Source organism: Spinacia oleracea, chromosome 4 (genome assembly GCF_020520425.1).
Source record: "Spinacia oleracea cultivar Varoflay chromosome 4, BTI_SOV_V1, whole genome shotgun sequence".
NCBI classification, from domain to species: domain Eukaryota; kingdom Viridiplantae; phylum Streptophyta; class Magnoliopsida; order Caryophyllales; family Amaranthaceae; genus Spinacia; species Spinacia oleracea.
The window spans coordinates 182,210,152-182,231,009 of NC_079490.1; the positions used below are offsets into that span (position 1 = coordinate 182,210,152).

Genomic DNA, 20,858 nt, shown 5'->3' on the forward strand with positions numbered 1-20,858 from the left:
TTACGCAATACTATTCAAATGTATAATCAAGATTCAAGAATATCACCTACTCGTATGTAAGTTGTTGACCATTTTTATATTTATTTTCACACCATTAAAATTGACGTTTTGATTTTCTTATGTCTTCTACGTCAATAGAAATCGATTTCGGCATATTCTTAATTGCGAGTCGAACACGGAAAATAATAGTCTTATAATAGGTAATCCGTACTCTGTATGTTTAAATTAACTTTTTGTTTGTCAGTCATTGATGTGTTGGCCTAATAATTAACATTAAAGTTTTAAATATGCAAGATACGTCACATAGTTAAATCTCTTATTCTCACCGTTTTGTAGTTTCCTTTACGTACTCTTGTAGTTCATCCGCATAAAAATATACTTTTGTGGGTCAATATCATTTTTGAAAATATATAGTCAAAACTATTATGTCAAAATAATAAAAATATACGGAGTAGTCCAAAGTAGTAGGCTGTACAATTATTACGAAGTATGTAAATATAAATCTTATCGATCTTAAATGATTCGTTCAAAGAAAAGAGAGAGAGAAAAAGAGAGAGAATGGGAACATATTTCCAAACACCAGTAGTTCCAGAAAACAACAACAACAACAACAACAACAACAACAACAACGTTGTTAACCAAAACCAAGAATCGTCTTCTTCACAAGAGAGTAAAGATGAGCTTGATGCTGGTGCTCTTTTCGTTCTTCAATCTAAAGGTATGTTTTCATTCCTCGATCTCAACGCACTATATTCAATGGTGGATCTTGATTAAAAAATTTTACTATGCTCATTTGAGGTTAGTGGTTGTATTATGTATCAATTTTGTTGAACTTGAAATTAATGGTACGTGTCGTTCGTTTTTCCTTCATTTTGTGAGTATAGATTAATTATTGCGTAAATTAATCAGCGTTAATTGTACTACTCCCTCCGTTTCTTTTTGTTTATTACGTTTGACTTTTGCACGTTTATTAACATATACTCCGTAATAAAGATTCTTTTACTTTTCTATTAAAAAAATATAATCACCTAAACCCTCAATCCACTTATCATTACAACAACCAATAATATTGGTTTTATTTATCAAAATGAACCAATAATGAAAAAGCACAAAGATTGCTAACTTAACATACTTGGAAAATTGCAAAGATATTTAATGCGTTGAAAAAAAGAAACAGGGGGAGTAGTATTTAATTAAGGATAGGTTAACTTTTTCAAGACTTAAATTAAATCCTCTCTGTTTGAGCTAATTAGGTTTTTGTTAATAAGTCATCCTTTTCAATCAACTTTTATAGAGTAATGGTGAATAAATGAGTTGCAACTTTGATCTTTGATTTTAAAGAGCATTGATCTGTCAGTCTACTTTTGACGTTTCATTCTTTTTGTTCGACTCACTTACACACTTGCAGTATTGCAGTATATTTGTAGTCTAGTACTACGTCCGTTTCACAAACATACAACATTTATTTTTTATACACATATCACAACATGTTTCTTAATTTGGACATTAATACTTCTAAATGTTTCTAAATGTGTATAAGTAAAAATTATAAAAGTTGGTATTTGAAATCCTCACATTGATACAAATTTAAAGATCTCTATTGACTACGGAGTATGTTTTTTCTTATATATGGTGAAAAAAAGATTGTCAAAGTTGATTTATGATTTAAATAGTGATTAAATGAGAAATAATGCATGTATTTGAAACGGGATAATAGATATGTAGTTTATGAATAAAATAGGAGATAAATGGTTGTAACGGTTGTAACTTGTAAGAACAAGGTGAATAAAGTAAGAAAGAGCGTTATTCATACCACTTACGTGGTTTTTTTTTTTTTTGGGTTCTACTACGAGGAGTTCCCACCGCCTTTGGCGAGTGGACTAATCTCGCGCGGGAGTTTGTATGGGTACCTCGATGGGCAGCATCCCTCCCAGCTGACACTACAAAAATTTGTATTTTTTATGACAACCTAATAACGACGATCCCCGTCGCAAAAGCTCTTTTGCGACGGGTTAATAGTACAATTTCTTGTAGTGTGAGATTTTTTCCATTCCCAAGGCTCGAACCCGAGACCCTGATTAAAGAGCAAGAGACCATTAACCACTCATGCCAACCTCAATTTGTACTTACGTGGTTGTTTTTAGTATAATGAACAATTTACCAAATATATTATGATTTGGCCAAAACAACTTAGCATGGAGGACGGGCCAAATCTTGTTTTCAAAGCAGCGCACAATCTTCCATTTGTTATTTATCGTAAGTTAAAAGTACGGAGTATGTAATCATTTAAAAAAAAAAACAATCTAACACATGCTTTTATTCATTGAGAGATATACTGAAATATTAAGTATTTTTACTTTATTCGGCTTATGTTAACTTCTCGTCAAAAAATACTTCATGCTACAAAAAATACATCTCAGTTTAATTCCTCCAATTTTTTTGTTTAAGGGGTTTGCAAAACATTACTGGTAAAATTCTTGGCTACATAGTTGATACAACTTTTATTAATTATTATACAACCATTTTTACCTTAAAGTATAATTTTTTTTTTGCTCATTTAAAAATCAAGTGAGCAGAAAATATAACCTTAGTTGTACGGTTGTACCATGCATTAACCATTCTTGTAAACAGAAAAATGTATTCCTTTAATTAAAAAAAATTGGCTATCATGCATAATTGACAACCAAACAAACTTTTGAGAGTATTTTTTTTAATATCAATATTTTAAAGTTTCAACTACTTAAATTATTTGTTGTGGAGCATTTTTTCCCCCTTTAGTTAATTTGGTTGAAAGTTCTTGCTTGGGTCTAATCTAGTCTCATGGGCCAGTTAAGAGTTTTGCACTAGTACTCTGCAAATGCAGTGAGCTTAATTGTAATCCGCGGCCTCACCGCAAACTTTGTACCCCAGGAAGCAAAGCATTAATGAAATGATCCAAACAATTATCAAAAAAAAAAAAAGTTAATTTGGTTGAAAGGAAAAGGAAGAAAAAAAAACTTAATACAGAGTAGCTACTACCACTATCTATTATCTAATACCTATCTCGTGTAGACTGTAGATAATAATAATTCTTGGGTGTTTTATGAAAATTGATTAAAATACATATTGATATTATTACAAGAGACAAGTACTCCGTATTAGCTAAGGAAAGTGGACTTTAGTTATTGAAGGCCATTCAAAATACTACACGTATAAGATAGCACGGCTTACCATCAAAAGCTCTCCAATAGGGAGATAATGAAATTTTTATTCCGAACATGAAATCAAAAGCTATGAAAAACAAGAAAAATGGGGCTTACCATCAACCTAATGGTTGGTGGTAGCCCCTAGAAAATTAGGGTTTTGAAAGAGGACGAGAGAAAAGGGAGAGAAAAAAAGAGGAGGAGCGGCAAAATTTCCTTAGTTAAATTCGGAAATATTGATTACTTGTATGTTCATGTGTTTTGAACTACTCACGAGATGTTTATCTCAAATCTAAAACATGACGACTTTTGTACAAATCGACTAGAAACAAAAAAAAAAATCATTTTTTACTGTGCTTATCCGCGCGCAATATAGCGCGCGATCCGATCCTAGTTAATTTAAAAATAGATATTTATTGATCAAAGGAACGATCATTTTTAAACATAACAACGTGTTGCACAAATCGAAAGGCCAATTGGTTATGTTTATGGCCAATTATAACTTTTGATAATTCCATTACGTACCACCAACAATAGTAATGATGCCCAATCATAGTAGTGCGATCAAGAATGCCTCTAGATATCATAAAAATTCGAAATTGGATTATTTTAACGAATTCATAAAATCATCTTGGTAAGTGGGTAGATGGTAGGCGAGGTGTACATGGATGTCCAACTCATCCTTTTTTTTTTTTTTTTTACGCAATACTATTCAAATGTATAATCAAGATTCAAGAATATCACCTACTCGTATGTAAGTTGTTGACCATTTTTATATTTATTTTCACACCATTAAAATTGACGTTTTCTGATTTTCTTATGTCTTCTACGTCAATAGAAATCGATTTCGATCGGCATATTCTTAATTGCGAGTCGAACACGGAAAATAATAGTCTTATAATAGGTAATCCGTACTCTGTATGTTTAAATTAACTTTTTGTTTGTCAATCATTGATGTGTTGACCTAATAATTAACATTAAAGTTTTAAATATGCAAGATACGTCACATAGTTAAATCTCTTATTCTCACCGTTTTGTAGTTTCCTTTACGTACTCTTGTAGTTCATCCGCATAAAAATATACTTTTGTGGGTCAATATCATTTTTGAAAATATATAGTCAAAACTATTATGTCAAAATAATAAAAATATACGGAGTAGTCCAAAGTAGTAGGCTGTACAATTATTACGAAGTATGTAAATATAAATCTTATCGATCTTAAATGATTCGTTCAAAGAAAAGAGAGAGAGAAAAAGAGAGAGAATGGGAACATATTTCCAAACACCAGTAGTTCCAGAAAACGAAAACAACAACAACAACAACAACAACAACAACGTTGTTAACCAAAACCAAGAATCGTCTTCTTCACAAGAGAGTAAAGATGAGCTTGATGCTGGTGCTCTTTTCGTTCTTCAATCTAAAGGTATGTTTTCATTCCTCGATCTCAACGCACTATATTCAATGGTGGATCTTGATTAAAAAATTTTACTATGCTCATTTGAGGTTAGTGGTTGTATTATGTATCAATTTTGTTGAACTTGAAATTAATGGTACGTGTCGTTCGTTTTTCCTTCATTTTGTGAGTATAGATTAATTATTGTGTAAATTAATCAGCGTTAATTGTACTACTCCCTCCGTTTCTTTTTGTTTATTACGTTTGACTTTTGCACGTTTATTAACATATACTCCGTAATAAAGATTCTTTTACTTTTCTATTAAAAAAATATAACCACCTAAACCCTCAATCCACTTATCATTACAACAACCAATAATATTGGTTTTATTTATCAAAATGAACCAATAATGAAAAAGCACAAAGATTGCTAACTTAACATACTTGGAAAATTGCAAAGATATTTAATGCGTTGAGAAAATTGAACCAATTAAAATTAAAAGATGGCACAAAAAATAATAGTATAATAAGTTTATAAAAGGAAAGATTCTTCCACGTAACAAACATTGTGAAACACTCTAAAAGGAATACGTAACAAACAAAAAGAAACAGGGGCAGTAGTATTTAATTAAGGATAGGTTAACTTTTTCAAGACTTAAATTAAATCCTCTCTGTTTGAGCTAATTAGGTTTTTGTTAATAAGTCATCCTTTTCAATCAACTTTTATAGAGTAATGGTGAATAAATGAGTTGCAACTTTGATCTTTGATTTTAAAGAGCATTGATCTGTCAGTCTACTTTTGACGTTTCATTCTTTTTGTTCGACTCACTTACACACTTGCAGTATTGCAGTATATTTGTAGTCTAGTACTACGTCCGTTTCACAAACATACAACATTTATTTTTTATACACATATCACAACATGTTTCTTAATTTGGACATTAATACTTCTAAATGTTTCTAAATGTGTATAAGTAAAAATTATAAAAGTTGGTATTTGAAATCCTCACATTGATACAAATTTAAAGATCTCTATTGACTACGGAGTATGTTTTTTCTTATATATGGTGAAAAAAAGATTGTCAAAGTTGATTTATGATTTAAATAGTAATTAAATGAGAAATAATGCATGTATTTGAAACGGGATAATAGATATGTAGTTTATGAATAAAATAGGAGATAAATGGTTGTAACGGTTGTAACTTGTAAGAACAAGGTGAATAAAGTAAGAAAGAGCGTTATTCATACCACTTACGTGGTTTTTTTTTTTTTTTGGGTTCTACTACGAGGAGTTCCCACCGCCTTTGGCGAGTGGACTAATCTCGCGCGGGAGTTTGTATGGGTACCTCGATGGGCAGCATCCCTCCCAGCTGACACTACAAAAGTTTGTATTTTTTATGACAACCTAATAACGACGATCCCCGTCGCAAAAGCTCTTTTGCGACGGGTTAATAGTACAATTTCTTGTAGTGTGAGATTTTTTCCATTCCCAAGGCTCGAACCCGAGACCCTGATTAAAGAGCAAGAGACCATTAACCACTCATGCCAACCTCAATTTGTACTTACGTGGTTGTTTTTAGTATAATGAACAATTTACCAAATATATTATGATTTGGCCAAAACAACTTAGCATGGAGGACGGGCCAAATCTTGTTTTCAAAGCAGCGCACAATCTTCCATTTGTTATTTATCGTAAGTTAAAAGTACGGAGTATGTAATCATTTAAAAAAAAAAACAATCTAACACATGCTTTTATTCATTGAGAGATATACTGAAATATTAAGTATTTTTACTTTATTCGGCTTATGTTAACTTCTCGTCAAAAAATACTTCATGCTACAAAAAATACATCTCAGTTTAATTCCTCCAAATTTTTTGTTTAAGGGGTTTGCAAAACATTACTGGTAAAATTCTTGGCTACATAGTTGATACAACTTTTATTAATTATTATACAACCATTTTTACCTTAAAGTATAATTTTTTTTTTGCTCATTTAAAAATCAAGTGAGCAGAAAATATAACCTTAGTTGTACGGTTGTACCATGCATTAACCATTCTTGTAAACAGAAAAATGTATTCCTTTAATTAAAAAAAATTGGCTATCATGCATAATTGACAACCAAACAAACTTTTGAGAGTATTTTTTTTAATATCAATATTTTAAAGTTTCAACTACTTATTTGTTGTGGAGCATTTTTTTCCCCTTTAGTTAATTTGGTTGAAAGTTCTTGCTTGGGTCTAATCTAGTCTCATGGGCCAGTTAAGAGTTTTGCACTAGTACTCTGCAAATGCAGTGAGCTTAATTGTAATCCGCGGCCTCACCGCAAACTTTGTACCCCAGGAAGCAAAGCATTAATGAAATGATCCAAACAATTATCAAAAAAAAAAAAAGTTAATTTGGTTGAAAGGAAAAGGAAGAAAAAGAAACTTAATACAGAGTAGCTACTACCACTATCTATTATCTAATACCTATCTCGTGTAGACTGTAGATAATAATAATTCTTGGGTGTTTTATGAAAATTGATTAAAATACATATTGATATTATTACAAGAGACAAGTACTCCGTATTAGCTAAGGAAAGTGGACTTTAGTTATTGAAGGCCATTCAAAATACTACACGTATAAGATAGCACAGCTAATACTCCCTCCGTCCCTTAATACTTGCACCGTTTTGACTAAACACGCTTGCCGATGCACAACTTTGACCACCAATATCTTTAACTACATATTATAAAAATTTATAAAAATATTAATACTTTGAAAATATATATAAAGATGAAGCCAACAATATATTATATACTAACATTTGTTTTCATATGCTAGAAATAAAATAGGGTCAAAGTGAATTATGTGAATAGTGCAAAAAGTCAAAACGGTGCGAGTATTAAGGGACAGAGGGAGTAAGTAATAATAAGCTAGGTTGGAAATTAACTTAGAAGTTGTTACTTAATGTACTTGATTTATACCCGTTATATGATATTCTCGTTAGAGTCGTGCTATCTATACATAACCACTCGTTTATAAATAATGACGATTCTTTTATGTCAATTAGTCCAACCAAATTAAACAGTTGCTTAAAACTTTAAACTAATTAGAAATGTGATAATTGATAATGATAGGTTCATGGGTGCACTGTGGATACCACTTGACAACGTCAATAGTAGCACCAGCACTGCTGAGTTTACCATACGCGTTTAAGTATCTTGGATGGGCAGGAGGAATGATATGTCTAATTGCAGGAGCATTGGTCACTTTTTACGAGTATAATTTGCTTTCTTTGGTACTTGAACATCATGCCCAATTGGGTCGCCGCCATCTTCGTTTTCGAGATATGGCACATGACATTTTAGGTACGGAGTATCTTTCTCTCTCTCTCTTTATTAATCATTTACAGCTTTCTAGAATGAACGGAGTAATAACTGCATGTCGATTCAAAGTACTTCAATACATGTTGATTGTGCTGAAAACCGACCCGATTCGAGAACCCAACCTACACTCACCTAAATTCGTAACTGACCGAAATCTGAAATGTTGTTAAAACAGAAAATCTGAACCCGGCTGCCAGACTCGTTACTGACTTTTTATGGGCCCGGGTTGAAACATAAGAATTGGACCCCTTATAGATGTTACGTTTTCTTACCAAAATATTACTTCGTACTATATGTTAGTAGGTGAGGGCCAGAATTCGAACATGGGCAAACTGTGCAATGTAATCTCATTAAAACCAATGGAGCAACAACTTATAATAAAGTTTGGTGCAGATTTTTTAACATAGACAAAACTTGCAGTTTACCGTTGAGAATTTGGGGCCCCTTCCCTTGCGGGCCCAGGGTAGTAGCTCCTCAAATCATCCCTCAGGGTCGGGTCTGTCGACCGTATCCGATCCGACAAAATCGATAACCGATTTTGACCAGATAATGTATGTCTCGAACCTGACACATGACCAAAAATGACAAGGCCTTTCATTTATTTCAAGTTGGTAAAAGAAGGATCGGGTCGAATAGAGGTTTCGAGTTATTATTTAGTCTAGTCAATGATACGTTGGGTTATCAGCAAGTCAAGTTAAGTTGGACAATGACCACTAACAAGTTGTGTGGGGTTATAAGAGGTTCAGGTCATTATCAGGATTAGGTGTCGAATCGGGTTCAGATATCAATAATTGTCTGGTCGGGTCAGTTATGTTATTGACTTGATTTCAAATCCATATTAATTTTATATATGTATTGAATTGAAAAGCATACGCGATGTGTGGATGACCTGTTCGATTTGAATAAAACTCAAATTTGAAATAAATTGAACACTATTTTCCACATTATGAAAAATATAATAAATTGAAAAGTATTTTCTACAATATGAAAAATATATATCATAGGTTAAAATGTTGACCAGCTCCGATAATAATAGGACACGATCTTGGCCCGTGTTGTGTCGGGGAGTAAACCCGACCTGAATTTGATCGGTCGGATAATTATCTGATCCAAACTTAACCCGAACCCGAAATTACCTGCTACAAAATTTGCGTAAACCCTACTTGATTAGACTTGAACCCTAAATTGGACCCTATCCAAATATGATCGACTCGACCCAAGACTTCTACTTGAAATGAGACGACCGAAAACTAACCCAACCTGAACCCGGGGTAATAAAGTGACCAGAAATGCGACCTGGTTGGATAATGTCCCGAGACCAGAGATGACCCGACCCGATTCAAATAACGGTTTTGACAGCTTTAGAGCGGCCTATTAATTCCCCCGACCCGCACTATATTAAATGGGTCAGATTCTAATATTCTATCAATCTTTGTTAACGGGATGGACCTTGTGCGGGTGGATCGTTGACAGGCTTTTAGCGAGTCTCTTTATACGGATTATTCAGCTTAATTAGCTTATCGGGTTCATTTATACTCTACCAATCATCAAGTCATCATGTCTAGAATCTTCCTCCGTTCGGTTTTAGTTGTAATCTTTTATTTTTATATTTGACAATGTTATTCACTTGATTTTACCAATATATTCTCATCCATATTCAATAATACACACTTTTCTCTCCTTATAATTGAAAACTAGTATGTAACCCGGACGTTGCCCCGGATTTTGACTTTTATTTGGTTTTTTTTTTAAATATGTGCACGTAGAGATGGTGTCATCATCAAATTACGGTGGTGACATAAGATTAGTGGCCGATCAACAACCTCCCCGATTAAACCCCACATCAAAAAATCTAAACAAAGTCGAATCCTTTTCTTCAAAGTAATAATTGTACATTTATGAATTAAGTAATCGTTCCTTTTTTTAACATTCACTTTTATTCAATGTATTTTTTATTGTAAAAAGAACATATAGGCTTATATGGAAAGATATTACATAAGTTGTAGTTGGTTAAGATGGTAAGAAGTGTAACTTTTAACAAAGAGGTTTGGTGTTCGATCCTTGTTAGATGTTTTTTGGTTGTAATAACGTGTCATGATGTTAATAAGTGGTGACGTGGTGTAATAAGGAGAGGTCTACGTGACACGTATACATTCTTCAAAACGCCTTTTAATATATTAGTATAGAGTATAGATAGGGATATGAGTGTGTATACATTTTTTAAATTAGGTCAACTTAATTGTCGTATACATTTTTTAAATTAGGTCAACTTAATTGTCATCACATTTTTTAATCTATACTGTAACTAATTACTACTTCTTGAGGGCAATCCACAAGGCATTAATCTAACTTATTACTCCGTACTTAATCTGATGTCTCCGAAGAGACAATCGGTACTTAATAAATTAATAATAATTGATTTATTAAGTAGTCGCTAATTATACTTGTTAACTTTGGAAGGACCAAGATGGGGAAAGTATGTAGTGGGCCCAGTTCAATTTGCAGTTTGCTATGGTGCAGTTGTTGGAGCTTGTCTTTTGGGTGGCCAGTGCATTAAGGTTGGTTAATTTGTGCCTTTCATTTCAATTTTATGTCACAAATTTTGTTCAAATATCAAATATTAGATGGAAATAAGCCCAGTCTACATTGTCAAACTAAGGTTTCGTTGTGAAGGAGGGGACACCATTTTTATGCTAAAAATGAAGTTATTTAAGAATATGAAGAGAGTATTAAGGATTTGAGAGGTCGAACGGTTGGTAAATTAGGTGGAAGAAGCTTTAATGATTGGAAATGGAGCAGGAAGAGCTAGGTCACATGCATGAGAACTACTCCAATATTTTTTTTAATTAACTTAACAGTCGTCGTACGTTTTGATTAATTAATTTTCAAAACAGGGTCACACAAAACGTACGCGTACTGTAAAAAGAGTATACTCCTAGATCAATTGATTGATAAACGTGTAATTTATGAATGTGAAAAACAAGACAGGTAATTAAATCGTTGATAGTGTAATTGAAACTACTAATGTGAAGATAAACCAAACGAATATAGTATAATTAGTGTCTAATAATTTGGGTATAGGTGATATAGTTTTTGCCAAAATAAAACAATATATACTAATTTGTTGATTATTTTTTGTGCAAAAGCAACAATGTACGTTGACATGCATGCTAACTTTAGTGACGAATGGTCAAAATTTACAGGCAATATACTTGGTGTTGAATCCAAATGGATCGATAAAGCTGTATGAATTCATAATCATATTCGGATGCCTGATGTTGATCCTAGCTCAAATGCCTTCGTTTCACTCTCTCCGACATATTAGCTTGATTTCTTTGCTTCTATGCCTCGCTTATAGCGCTGCTGCCACTACCGGCTCCATCTATATAGGTAACCCATATATTAATTCATAATTGATAGAGTATAAAACTAATCATGGGGCTTCAACCATCAGCTTAAGCTTTTGGTTGAGTTGGTCCTTTGACATGGTATCAGAGCCAACGTGACGCAAAGGTCACGGATTCAAATCTCATCCACCCCTCCTTTCAATGTGGAATTTTTCGCGCTAGGTATGAGGAGGCCTATGCTGCATCCACACTTCAAGCCCAAAGGGCTTTCATGTGAGGTGGCGTGATAGAGTATAAAACTAATCATGGGCTTCAACCATCAGCTTAAACTTTTGGTTGAGTTGGTCATTTGACAATAATTAATACTACTAAGTACGTACTTTCTCGATCTATTTCCGTAAATTAATACAATTGTGTAATTTAATTGCAGGGCATACGTCAAAGGGGCCAGAGAAAGACTACTCACTACCCACCAACTCACAGGATCGAGTATTTGGTTTGTTCAATGGAATAGCCATCATTGCAACAACTTTCGGCAATGGAATTATCCCTGAAATTCAAGTAATTCATTTTAGAAATTAACAAAATATATACATATATTGTCAATTATTAGCTAATTAATAGTCCTTGATTCAATGAAGTTGATAATAATTAGTTATGATATATAGGCAACACTCGCGCCACCGGTGAAAGGGAAGATGTTCAAGGGACTATCTGTTTGCTACAGTGTAGTTTGTGTAACATTCTTCAGCGTTGCGGTATCGGGTTACTGGGCATTTGGAAACCAAGCTGAAGGCCAGATATTAAGCAACTTCGTCGTAAATGGAAATCCTTTGCTTCCTAAATGGTTCATTTTTATGACCAATGCCTTTGTCATCCTTCAAATTGCCGCTGTTGGTGTGGTACGTAACAACTTCACTCTTTCGATCTCCCGACCTCTATATCATTTTCAACAATAGATAAGGGGACACTTTAGTAATTTTAAATGTCACTACAGAATCCCTGACGAAATCTGTCATAAGGTAGTCTTATAAAAAGAAAAAAAGGGCTGATATAAGAGCATGTACATTGGGGTTCTTGGAGTGGCTCTCCAAGTGGCTCTCCAAGTAGCTCTCCAACAAGAACTATCTCTTGGTCAACATTGGGGCTCTTGAGTGGTTCTTGATGGGCTCTTGAGTAGCTCTTCATGGAGAGCTACTTCAAGTTAGCTCTTGCCCAAGAGCCCTTCAAGAGTTGATTCTTGTTGAAAAATGGGGATTAACTTTGAAAATTGGATAGTAACTTTGGTTAAAAACACAATTAATTGTGGACCACCAAATAGTAAAAATAATAATGGAGAACTCATTTGAGAAACCAACCAATGTTGGGTGTTTTTAAGAATGAATTCTTGAGTGTGTCTTGTAGAGAGATAGTGGTAGAGAGAGAGGGGAGAGTCCTCCAAGAGCTCTTTTGAAAAGTCAACCAATGTACATGCTCTTAGTTAAGTTCCCCAATAATTTCACAAGTTCTATGTTAAAAAAGTACTTCCTCCGTTCCACAATAGATGCATCATTTCTCATTGCACGTATGCCAACGCGCTTATTTGAACATTAATATCTCTAAATGCGTATAATCAAAAATTATAAAAAGTTGATATTTGGAATCCTTGCATCAATACGAATTTAACAAGATCTCACTTGACTATATTTTTTCTTACACAACAGTGAAAGAAAGGTTGTCAAAGTTAATTGATGAATAGTGCGTAAATGAGAAATGATGCATATATTGTGCGCAATGCCGAGCTTCATCAGCTGTAAAATGTTTAACATAGACTATTGGGTAGCTGATCGAACAAATTAACTAACTTGTGATAAGTATCGCTTTAATATTGTTTTTTTTCTTACCTAATAAAGAAAAGTCTTGTCAATTTGGTGGTGCAGATATACTTGCAACCTACAAATGAAGTGTTAGAGGGAGTATTTTCAGATCCAAAGAGCAAGCAATTCTCTCCCCGAAATGTGATCCCAAGGGTGATATCGCGGTCTATCTCAGTGGCCATAGCAACAACAATATCAGCAATGCTTCCATTTTTTGGAGATATAAATGGAGTAATTGGTGCATTTGGTTTCCTTCCACTTGACTTTGTTTTACCTGTAATATTATTCAACCTTACGTTCAAGCCTTCGAAACGTAGCTTTATATTCTGGTTCAATCTTAGTATTGCAGTTGTTTTCTCCATATTAGGAATCATTGGATCTGTAGCTGCTGTTAGGCAAATCGTTATCGATGCCAAATCTTACACATTATTTGCTAATGTATGAAAATTTCACCAAATACCTTATTTTTCGGGCTTTTTTTTGTAATTTGAATAGGGGATGCATGTTATTCCGAAGATAGAATGCACAAGATGAAAATTGTTTATACAAATCATTTTTGGAGAGATATTCTATTTGTATAATATTAATTATTGACTAGTAAAAGTAGAACGTACACTACGGTAAATCTTACCAATATAATTACTAGATTTGAGTTGCATGTTTTTGCCGGTATACAAGAGTACGTTGTATGTGTAATACCTGGTAAGAAGTTAGGTTATAATAGAATATAGATAAAGTAAGAGAAAATGAAAATGAATGAAAAGATGTAAAATTTTGAGGGGTAAAAGGGTAAGATGATACATTTTGATGTCAAAAAATAGTACAGATGGGAGTATAGAGCACAATGTAAAAAAATTATGAAACAGAATAAAACGAAAAGTGTAAAGATGATTAATTATGAGACGGAGGTAGTACTACATAAAGGATCATACTCAACCCGTTGCAATATATAGGCCGTTGTATTTGCTTGGACATGTAGTAGTGGAAATAGGCACCATTATCCCTAAAGTCAAACAAGTCTTACGTACAAAAATCATATATTCATACAAAAGGTCTTGCGCGCACAAGGTGTACAATAAATTAACCAAGATAACTTTTATACAGTTTTTTGTAACTTTAACTTATTTTTCTGTAACTTTTATATTATAAAAATAAAAAGTTGATAGATAAACATTTTAAAGGGTTAAATGATTAATTTATACATTATTAGTGATTTTGAAGAAATAATTTTGATTCAAATGAAAAAATTTATCATTAAAAAATAAATAACTTTTACATATATAAATGTAACTTTTAAACATTTTGAGTCAACTTTTACTCCGATGTACAATATTTATTGTACACCCATTGTAAATAAGAATTTGTGATATTTATATGTGCTTGTAGTTATAAGACAGAAGAAGGTCATGGGTTAACTTGCAAGCAATTAACAAGGATAATTGGATACAACAATTAATTAAGATAATGCTAGGCCTCACATAGCCGTACATGATGCGCAATTCCTAGTTGAAACCACTGAAAATGTGTTTTAACTTATTAACTTATAACTAGTGTGTCAAACCCCGCAATCCCTATACAAATCATAATGTACATACTTGACTTGTGAATATCAAATTAATATACATAGACATAATTAACTTGAAGTTTGGAGTTAATTTGTAACTTATGAGATATTTATAGAATAAGATCAAGTCGAGTCAACGTCAGAGGAAGCATAGTTGGATAGGCAAGGAGGCAAGGAGTAGTACCGTACCCGCTGATCATGATGTTGGGCTAACGTACACTCTATCTCTAACATAGTAACATGAAAGATGTATTGTATTGTACTCCTTCCGTCCCTTAATACTCGCACCGTTTTGACTGGACACGCTTGTCAATGCACAACTTTGACCACTAATATCTTTAACTACATATTATAAAAACTTATAAATTTTAAATATTTTGGAAATATATATTGAGATGAAGCCAACAATATATTATATACTAACATTTGTTTTCATATATTATAAATAAAATAGGGTCAAAGTGAATTATGTGAATAGTGCAAAAAGTCAAAACGGTGCGAGTATTAAGGGACATAGGGAGTATTGTTTTGTTTTGTATTGTATTGTATTGTTGCTGGAAGTGGAATACTCCCTCTGTCCCTTAATACTCGCACCGTTTTGGCTTTTTGCACTATTCACATAATTCACTTTGACCCTATTTTATTTATAGTATATGAAAACAAATGTTATTATATAATATATTGTTGGTTTCATCTTAATATGTATTTTCAAAATATTAATATTTTTATAAGTTTTTATAATATGTAGTTAGAGATATTGGTGGTCAAAGTTGTGCATTGGCATGCGTATCCAGTCAAAACGGTGCGAGTATTAAGGGACGGAGGGAGTATAGAATACCACATCATATCCAAGAAGAGGCCAAGATATATGTGCTGGTCATTAATTGATGCAAAATATATACGAAGTATCTTCCTACCAATTCATGTTAATTGAAACAATTATCTAAAATGTTGCTTAAACTTTTTGCATACATCACCGGCTCCAAATACTGCAACTCTTAGATGTTGCAGTTATTACGTACTGATTAGTGAAGGTTATGAGCTAGACTTATTCTAGTCATGATCAACATACTAGTGGTTTTGTAAACCAAGTCAACAATCTATCATTTGTTGTTATCTACTTCACAGTTCACATACCAACTCCTCATCAATTAACCATCATACTATCATAGGGGCACACCCACGGCCACGTACGGACCTACTAGAGTATTTCCGTACCCAATATGATCATCATCACATGCATGTTTTCATATTATCGGTGAAATGTTGTTAGATTGGTGAGTCTACGTCTACCTATATCCAGTGGCGGTGCTAGTAAGGGTTCAGTGGGTTCAACTGAACCCTTACTAGCGAAAAAAATAGATCAGGCAGATTTTAAAAAAACAAAAAAACAGGTTAAGTAATAGAGAAAGCTCAATGTGACACAAACAACATGGGCGCTGCAGCGGTTTTTGCTTTAGTTATCAAAGCAAAGGTCATGGGTTCAATTCCCTATACTCCCATTTTTTTCGGCCTCTCCTGCTTTTTTTTGGTTTCTAAAGCAGCCCACGACTCTTAACACTCTAACAGAGTAACAACCCCCAAATACCAAAACTTAATTTTTTAAATGTTATTGTAATAGAATATGAGAACCATGAATTATTAGTTGTAATTTGGATTTTGGATTTTATTATATACGTCCGAGGATTTCGAACCCATAATGAGAAAATCCTGGCACCGCCACTGCCTATATCATTAACATTACTAATAGAAATTGATCAAAATGGAATAAATTATACGTTGTTACATGTAATAGTACATCAAACTGCTGCAATTAAAAAGAAACGAGGAAGTCGTACGTAGTTATCTAGGTAGCTTAATTATCTCAAATGGATCGATCAGCAAATTAATTAATACGCATGCAGTAGTTTGTTTACATGGTCAAGTTGATTGTCAAAGTGGCGTCCTGGGAACTAAATGCCAACTACCCCCCAATAGCGTAACTAAAGACGACTAATCAACAATATGCAGCTTATAATGTGATGTGGATCGCATCAACTGGATTGTATAATGTGTATGTGACCCTAGAAATTGAGAGCTTGTATTTGTGGACCAACAATTGCTGGCTTGCTACTTGCTACGGAGTACTTATTTGAACACCATTTCCATTAACACTAACATTAATTATTTACCTCAATTAAAATTAAAAAAAAAAGGACATATATAATGCTACTATAATCTTAATTAACCAACATTATCACACATGTTTTATGTTTCAAGTGGGGAAATCATATGAAAAAAAAACACCATTTTAATTCCGAGATATGTAATCATGAACTAATAAACATCACGCTAAAGAATCCTCTTTAACATCACGCAATTAAAACTCGGCTTTCAAATTACCTGGATTACTTAAATAAGTAGATAAATGTTGGGTATGTATTATGTATGTATATATATATGTAAAAACTATCCTAAAAACTACTCCCTCCGTCCCTTAATACTCGCACCGTTTTGACTGGACACGCATGCCGATGCACAACTTTGACCACCAATATCTTTAACTACATATTATAAAAACTTATAAAAAATTTAATATTTTGAAAATATATATTAAGATGAAGGCAACACTATATTATATACTAATCATTTTTTATACATATTAGAAATAAAATAAGGTTAAAGTGAATTATGTGAATAGTACAAAAAGTCAAAACGGTGCGAGTATTAAGGGACAGAGGGAGTATCCAACACTAACATACTACTAGTATAACTACTCAGTGCATGAGTCGCGCGCAATGTACATTATTAAACCCTTTTTGGTCAAGAATACACGATCTGCCTTTTTCTTCCTCCATTAATTCAGATAAATAAGCTCAAAGTGGGCCCTTTATTCTAATTATTGATGTTGATTTCATATATTAATATTATCATTGTTATTTTTTGGGGTGTGCTAAGTGCATCGTGGGAAATGGTTGTTAAATAATTATCCAAATTTCTTTTTATTTATAATTTCCCGGGTACATGCTGCGTGAGTGCGTGGAAAAAGGTAAGTGGGTCCAAACAAAATATCAAGCCTTATAAAAGCCCCAACAGATAGTGCTCTCAACAAGTGTAATTTGTTCATCTCTGTTTGCTTTCATCAAAATAACAAAAATAAGAAGAAAAAAACAAAAAAAAGAAATAAAAAAGAGAAATGGTTAGTGAAAATATTCCAGAATTGGTTCCTCTACTTCCTTGTAAGCAAATTGATGATGATGATGATGCTACTTCTCTATATGATCAACCATCTGGTAATTGCTACTAATCATTTAATTTCCATATGTTCGAGTGTATTGTGAATTGAGTACGTTGTACATACGAGTCAGTTTTACCAGGTCTACATACATATTATCTGATAAGTTATTCCGTATGTACCAACAGGAACATGGCTACACTGCGGATACCACTTGACAACATCCATAGTGGCTCCACCTCTACTAAACTTGCCCTATGCAATTTGCTTGCTTGGATGGAACAAAGGAATGATATATCTTATTATTGGAGCTCTTGTCACTTTCTACACTTACAATTTGTTGTCTATGGTTCTTGAGCATTATGCTTCTAAGGGTCTCCGCTTTCTTCGTTTCCAAGACATGGCTGATCATATTCTTGGTAAGACTTCAATACATATATTTATCTATTCAATATTAATCTGGATTCAATGGCGGATCCAGAAATTATATTTTTGCATTGAAAATAAATCAATAATGTACTGTATTTGAAAGAAACGGATTTCAACTTCTCACCAACCAACCCATGTAGTAAGTTGTGGAGTTAAAGTCACAACAATCCTGTTTAATTTCCTTGTCATATAATCCTACTTATCTGCATTCCTGTCTTGACTTGTTCGTAGCACATAGCACACGACGTATTAAGGTTATAGTGTTATACTCCCTCCGTATTTATTTAAGAGATACACTTGGCAGGGCACGGGTTATTAAGAAGAAGAATTGAATGAATTAAAGTAATAAAACAAGTGGGGTTGGGTAGATATTTTAATAAGTAAAACAAGTGGGGTGGGGGTGGGGTGTAGATATATTATTTAATTAGATGGTGGGGTTGATAAGTTACTAAAAATGGTAAGTGTATCTCTTAAATAAATACGGTCGGGAAAGGCAAGTGTATCTCTAAAATAAATACAGAGAGAGTACTATGTGAACATGGAATCTAATGTACCAAGTATCATAACAGGAAAGACATGGGGTCGATATTTCGTGGGCCCGGTCCAGCTTGCAGTCTGCTATGGGTCTGTGATTAGCTTGATCATACTTGGTGGACAATGCATGAAGGTAATTGTTACTCCATTATTCTGAATCTGTAACTTCCTCTTTTGGGGTTGAACTAATTATGGTTTGTTTTTGGGTATCTGCAGACAATCTATTCTCTGGTATGGCCAAACGGCGAAATGGAAGTGTATGAGTTTGTGATGATGTATGGAGGTGCAGTATTATTGGTAGCTCAAGTACCTTCATTCCATTCTTTAAGACACATCAACCTAGTTTCTCTAGTTTTAAGCCTTGCCTACAGCGCGTTTGCTGCTGCTGGTGCGATTTACATAGGGATTTCATCACCTGTACCAGTAGATTACTCAATAGTTGGGAGTACAGAAAACAAGATATTTGGATCTTTTACAGCAATTACCATGATTGCTGCATCATTTGGGAATGGTATCATCCCAGAAATTCAGGCAACCATAGCAGCACCAGTGAAAGGGAAGATGTTCAAAGGGCTAAGTCTTTGTTATACAGTTGTGTTGTTAACTTTCTTCAGTGTTGCAGCCTCAGGGTATTGGGCCTTTGGTAATGGTGCTAACAGTTTCCTACTCAACAACTTTGTCGACAAAAATGGCAATGTTTTGTTGCCTAAATGGTTTCTTATTACCACAATCAGCTTCATCATCCTCCAAATATCTGCTGTTTCTGGGGTATACTTACAACCAGCTAACATACTTTTAGAGGAAACTTTTGTTGATCCAAAGTGTAAACCATTTTCCCAACGTAATGTAATATCAAGAGTCGTCTCAAGATCCATCTCTGTGATGATAGCAACTACAATAGCCGCTATGCTTCCATTTTTCGGAGATTTCAATGCACTAATCGGAGCTTTTGGATTCATACCCCTCGACTTTATCCTGCCTGTAATCTTCTTCAACTTGACCTTTAAGCCATCCAAGAAAAGTGGCATTTTTTGGTTGAATTTCATCATTGCATTCGTCTTCTCGTTGATTATGGTAATCGGAGTCTTTGCATCAGCCAGGCAGATAGTTCTTGACGCCAACGCCGTTCACAGCTTTGATCGTCTTTCTACTTCATGGAGGCTGCCCTCAGTTTTAGACACTACTTGGAAGTCATTCTCAAGTTACTTGCCGATAAATGACAATTCTTTTGCTTCCATATGATCATTGAATCTAAGCAGGGATCCCAATTCCATGATTCCAGTCCTAGATAATTCATTATTCAATGTAAATTAAATGTGTACTACTACATAGATTTTTTTTATTTTTTTTAGGGAAACTGTATTAGAATATATTACTAATACTGTAAAGTAAATATTACAGATGATGATTCATTATTTTTTTTGAAAATATATGTTATACCCAAAATTATTAAGTAATTTCCAAGGAGCATATATTATATTGCCATAGTTTGGCTATTAGGCAAACTTGTTTATGAAGACGTTGTATTTTTTCTTATCTATTTTGGCTTTCGTAAATTTTCTGTAAAGCGTGTTTGCTATTTACACTACGTTTAGATATGTACGGGTACTATGGACGGAAAGGGGGAGAGGAGAGGGAAGATTGAGCTTTGATTTTTCATGCAAACCTTTACATTGAAAAGATTTGGTTTGTTAAAAGGGAGGAAAAAATTATATCATTCCAATTTGATTCCTTTCTCTCTCCCCCGCTTCGTTTGTTTTGACGGAAAATATTTTGCCGAAAAAACGAATTTTCCTTTTTCCTTAATCTGTTTTGTTAAGAGTGTAAAACAATTTTCCTTTGAAAAGAGCTGCGGTGGAAGGAAACACAAAGAAAGCGGTGGTGATGAGCGATGAAGTTGGAGATCGAGAAAGCATGAGAATAACATTTGTAATGGAACTACGAAGAAGAAGGAATCGTCTGGGGGATCGT

At 33.6% G+C, this 20,858-nt stretch overlaps 2 protein-coding genes across 3 annotated transcripts; both read left to right on the forward strand.

The window, feature by feature from the left end:
* The first annotated feature begins 285 nt into the window (after positions 1-285).
* On the forward strand, positions 286-13,749 carry LOC110783691 (GABA transporter 1). Of its 2 annotated transcripts, XM_056843154.1 has the most exons (8): positions 295-718; positions 4,419-4,604; positions 7,695-7,925; positions 10,404-10,501; positions 11,147-11,333; positions 11,721-11,851; positions 11,959-12,192; positions 13,210-13,749. In XM_056843154.1, exons 1-8 carry the CDS (start codon positions 559-561, stop codon positions 13,588-13,590), a joined length of 1,608 nt encoding a protein of 535 aa, XP_056699132.1. In that variant the 5' UTR covers positions 295-558; the 3' UTR covers positions 13,591-13,749. The 2 variants fall into 2 exon arrangements, with proteins under 2 accessions (XP_056699133.1, XP_056699132.1); XM_056843155.1 differs by lacking the exons at positions 10,404-10,501; positions 11,147-11,333 and having other exon boundaries at positions 286-718.
* Positions 13,750-17,791: 4,042 nt separating this feature from the next.
* Positions 17,792-20,344, forward strand: LOC110783693 (GABA transporter 1). Its single transcript, XM_021988035.2, has 4 exons — positions 17,792-17,982; positions 18,113-18,343; positions 18,923-19,020; positions 19,104-20,344. Exons 1-4 carry the CDS (start codon positions 17,886-17,888, stop codon positions 20,127-20,129), a joined length of 1,452 nt encoding a protein of 483 aa, XP_021843727.1. The 5' UTR covers positions 17,792-17,885; the 3' UTR covers positions 20,130-20,344.
* The last annotated feature ends 514 nt before the right edge of the window (positions 20,345-20,858 follow it).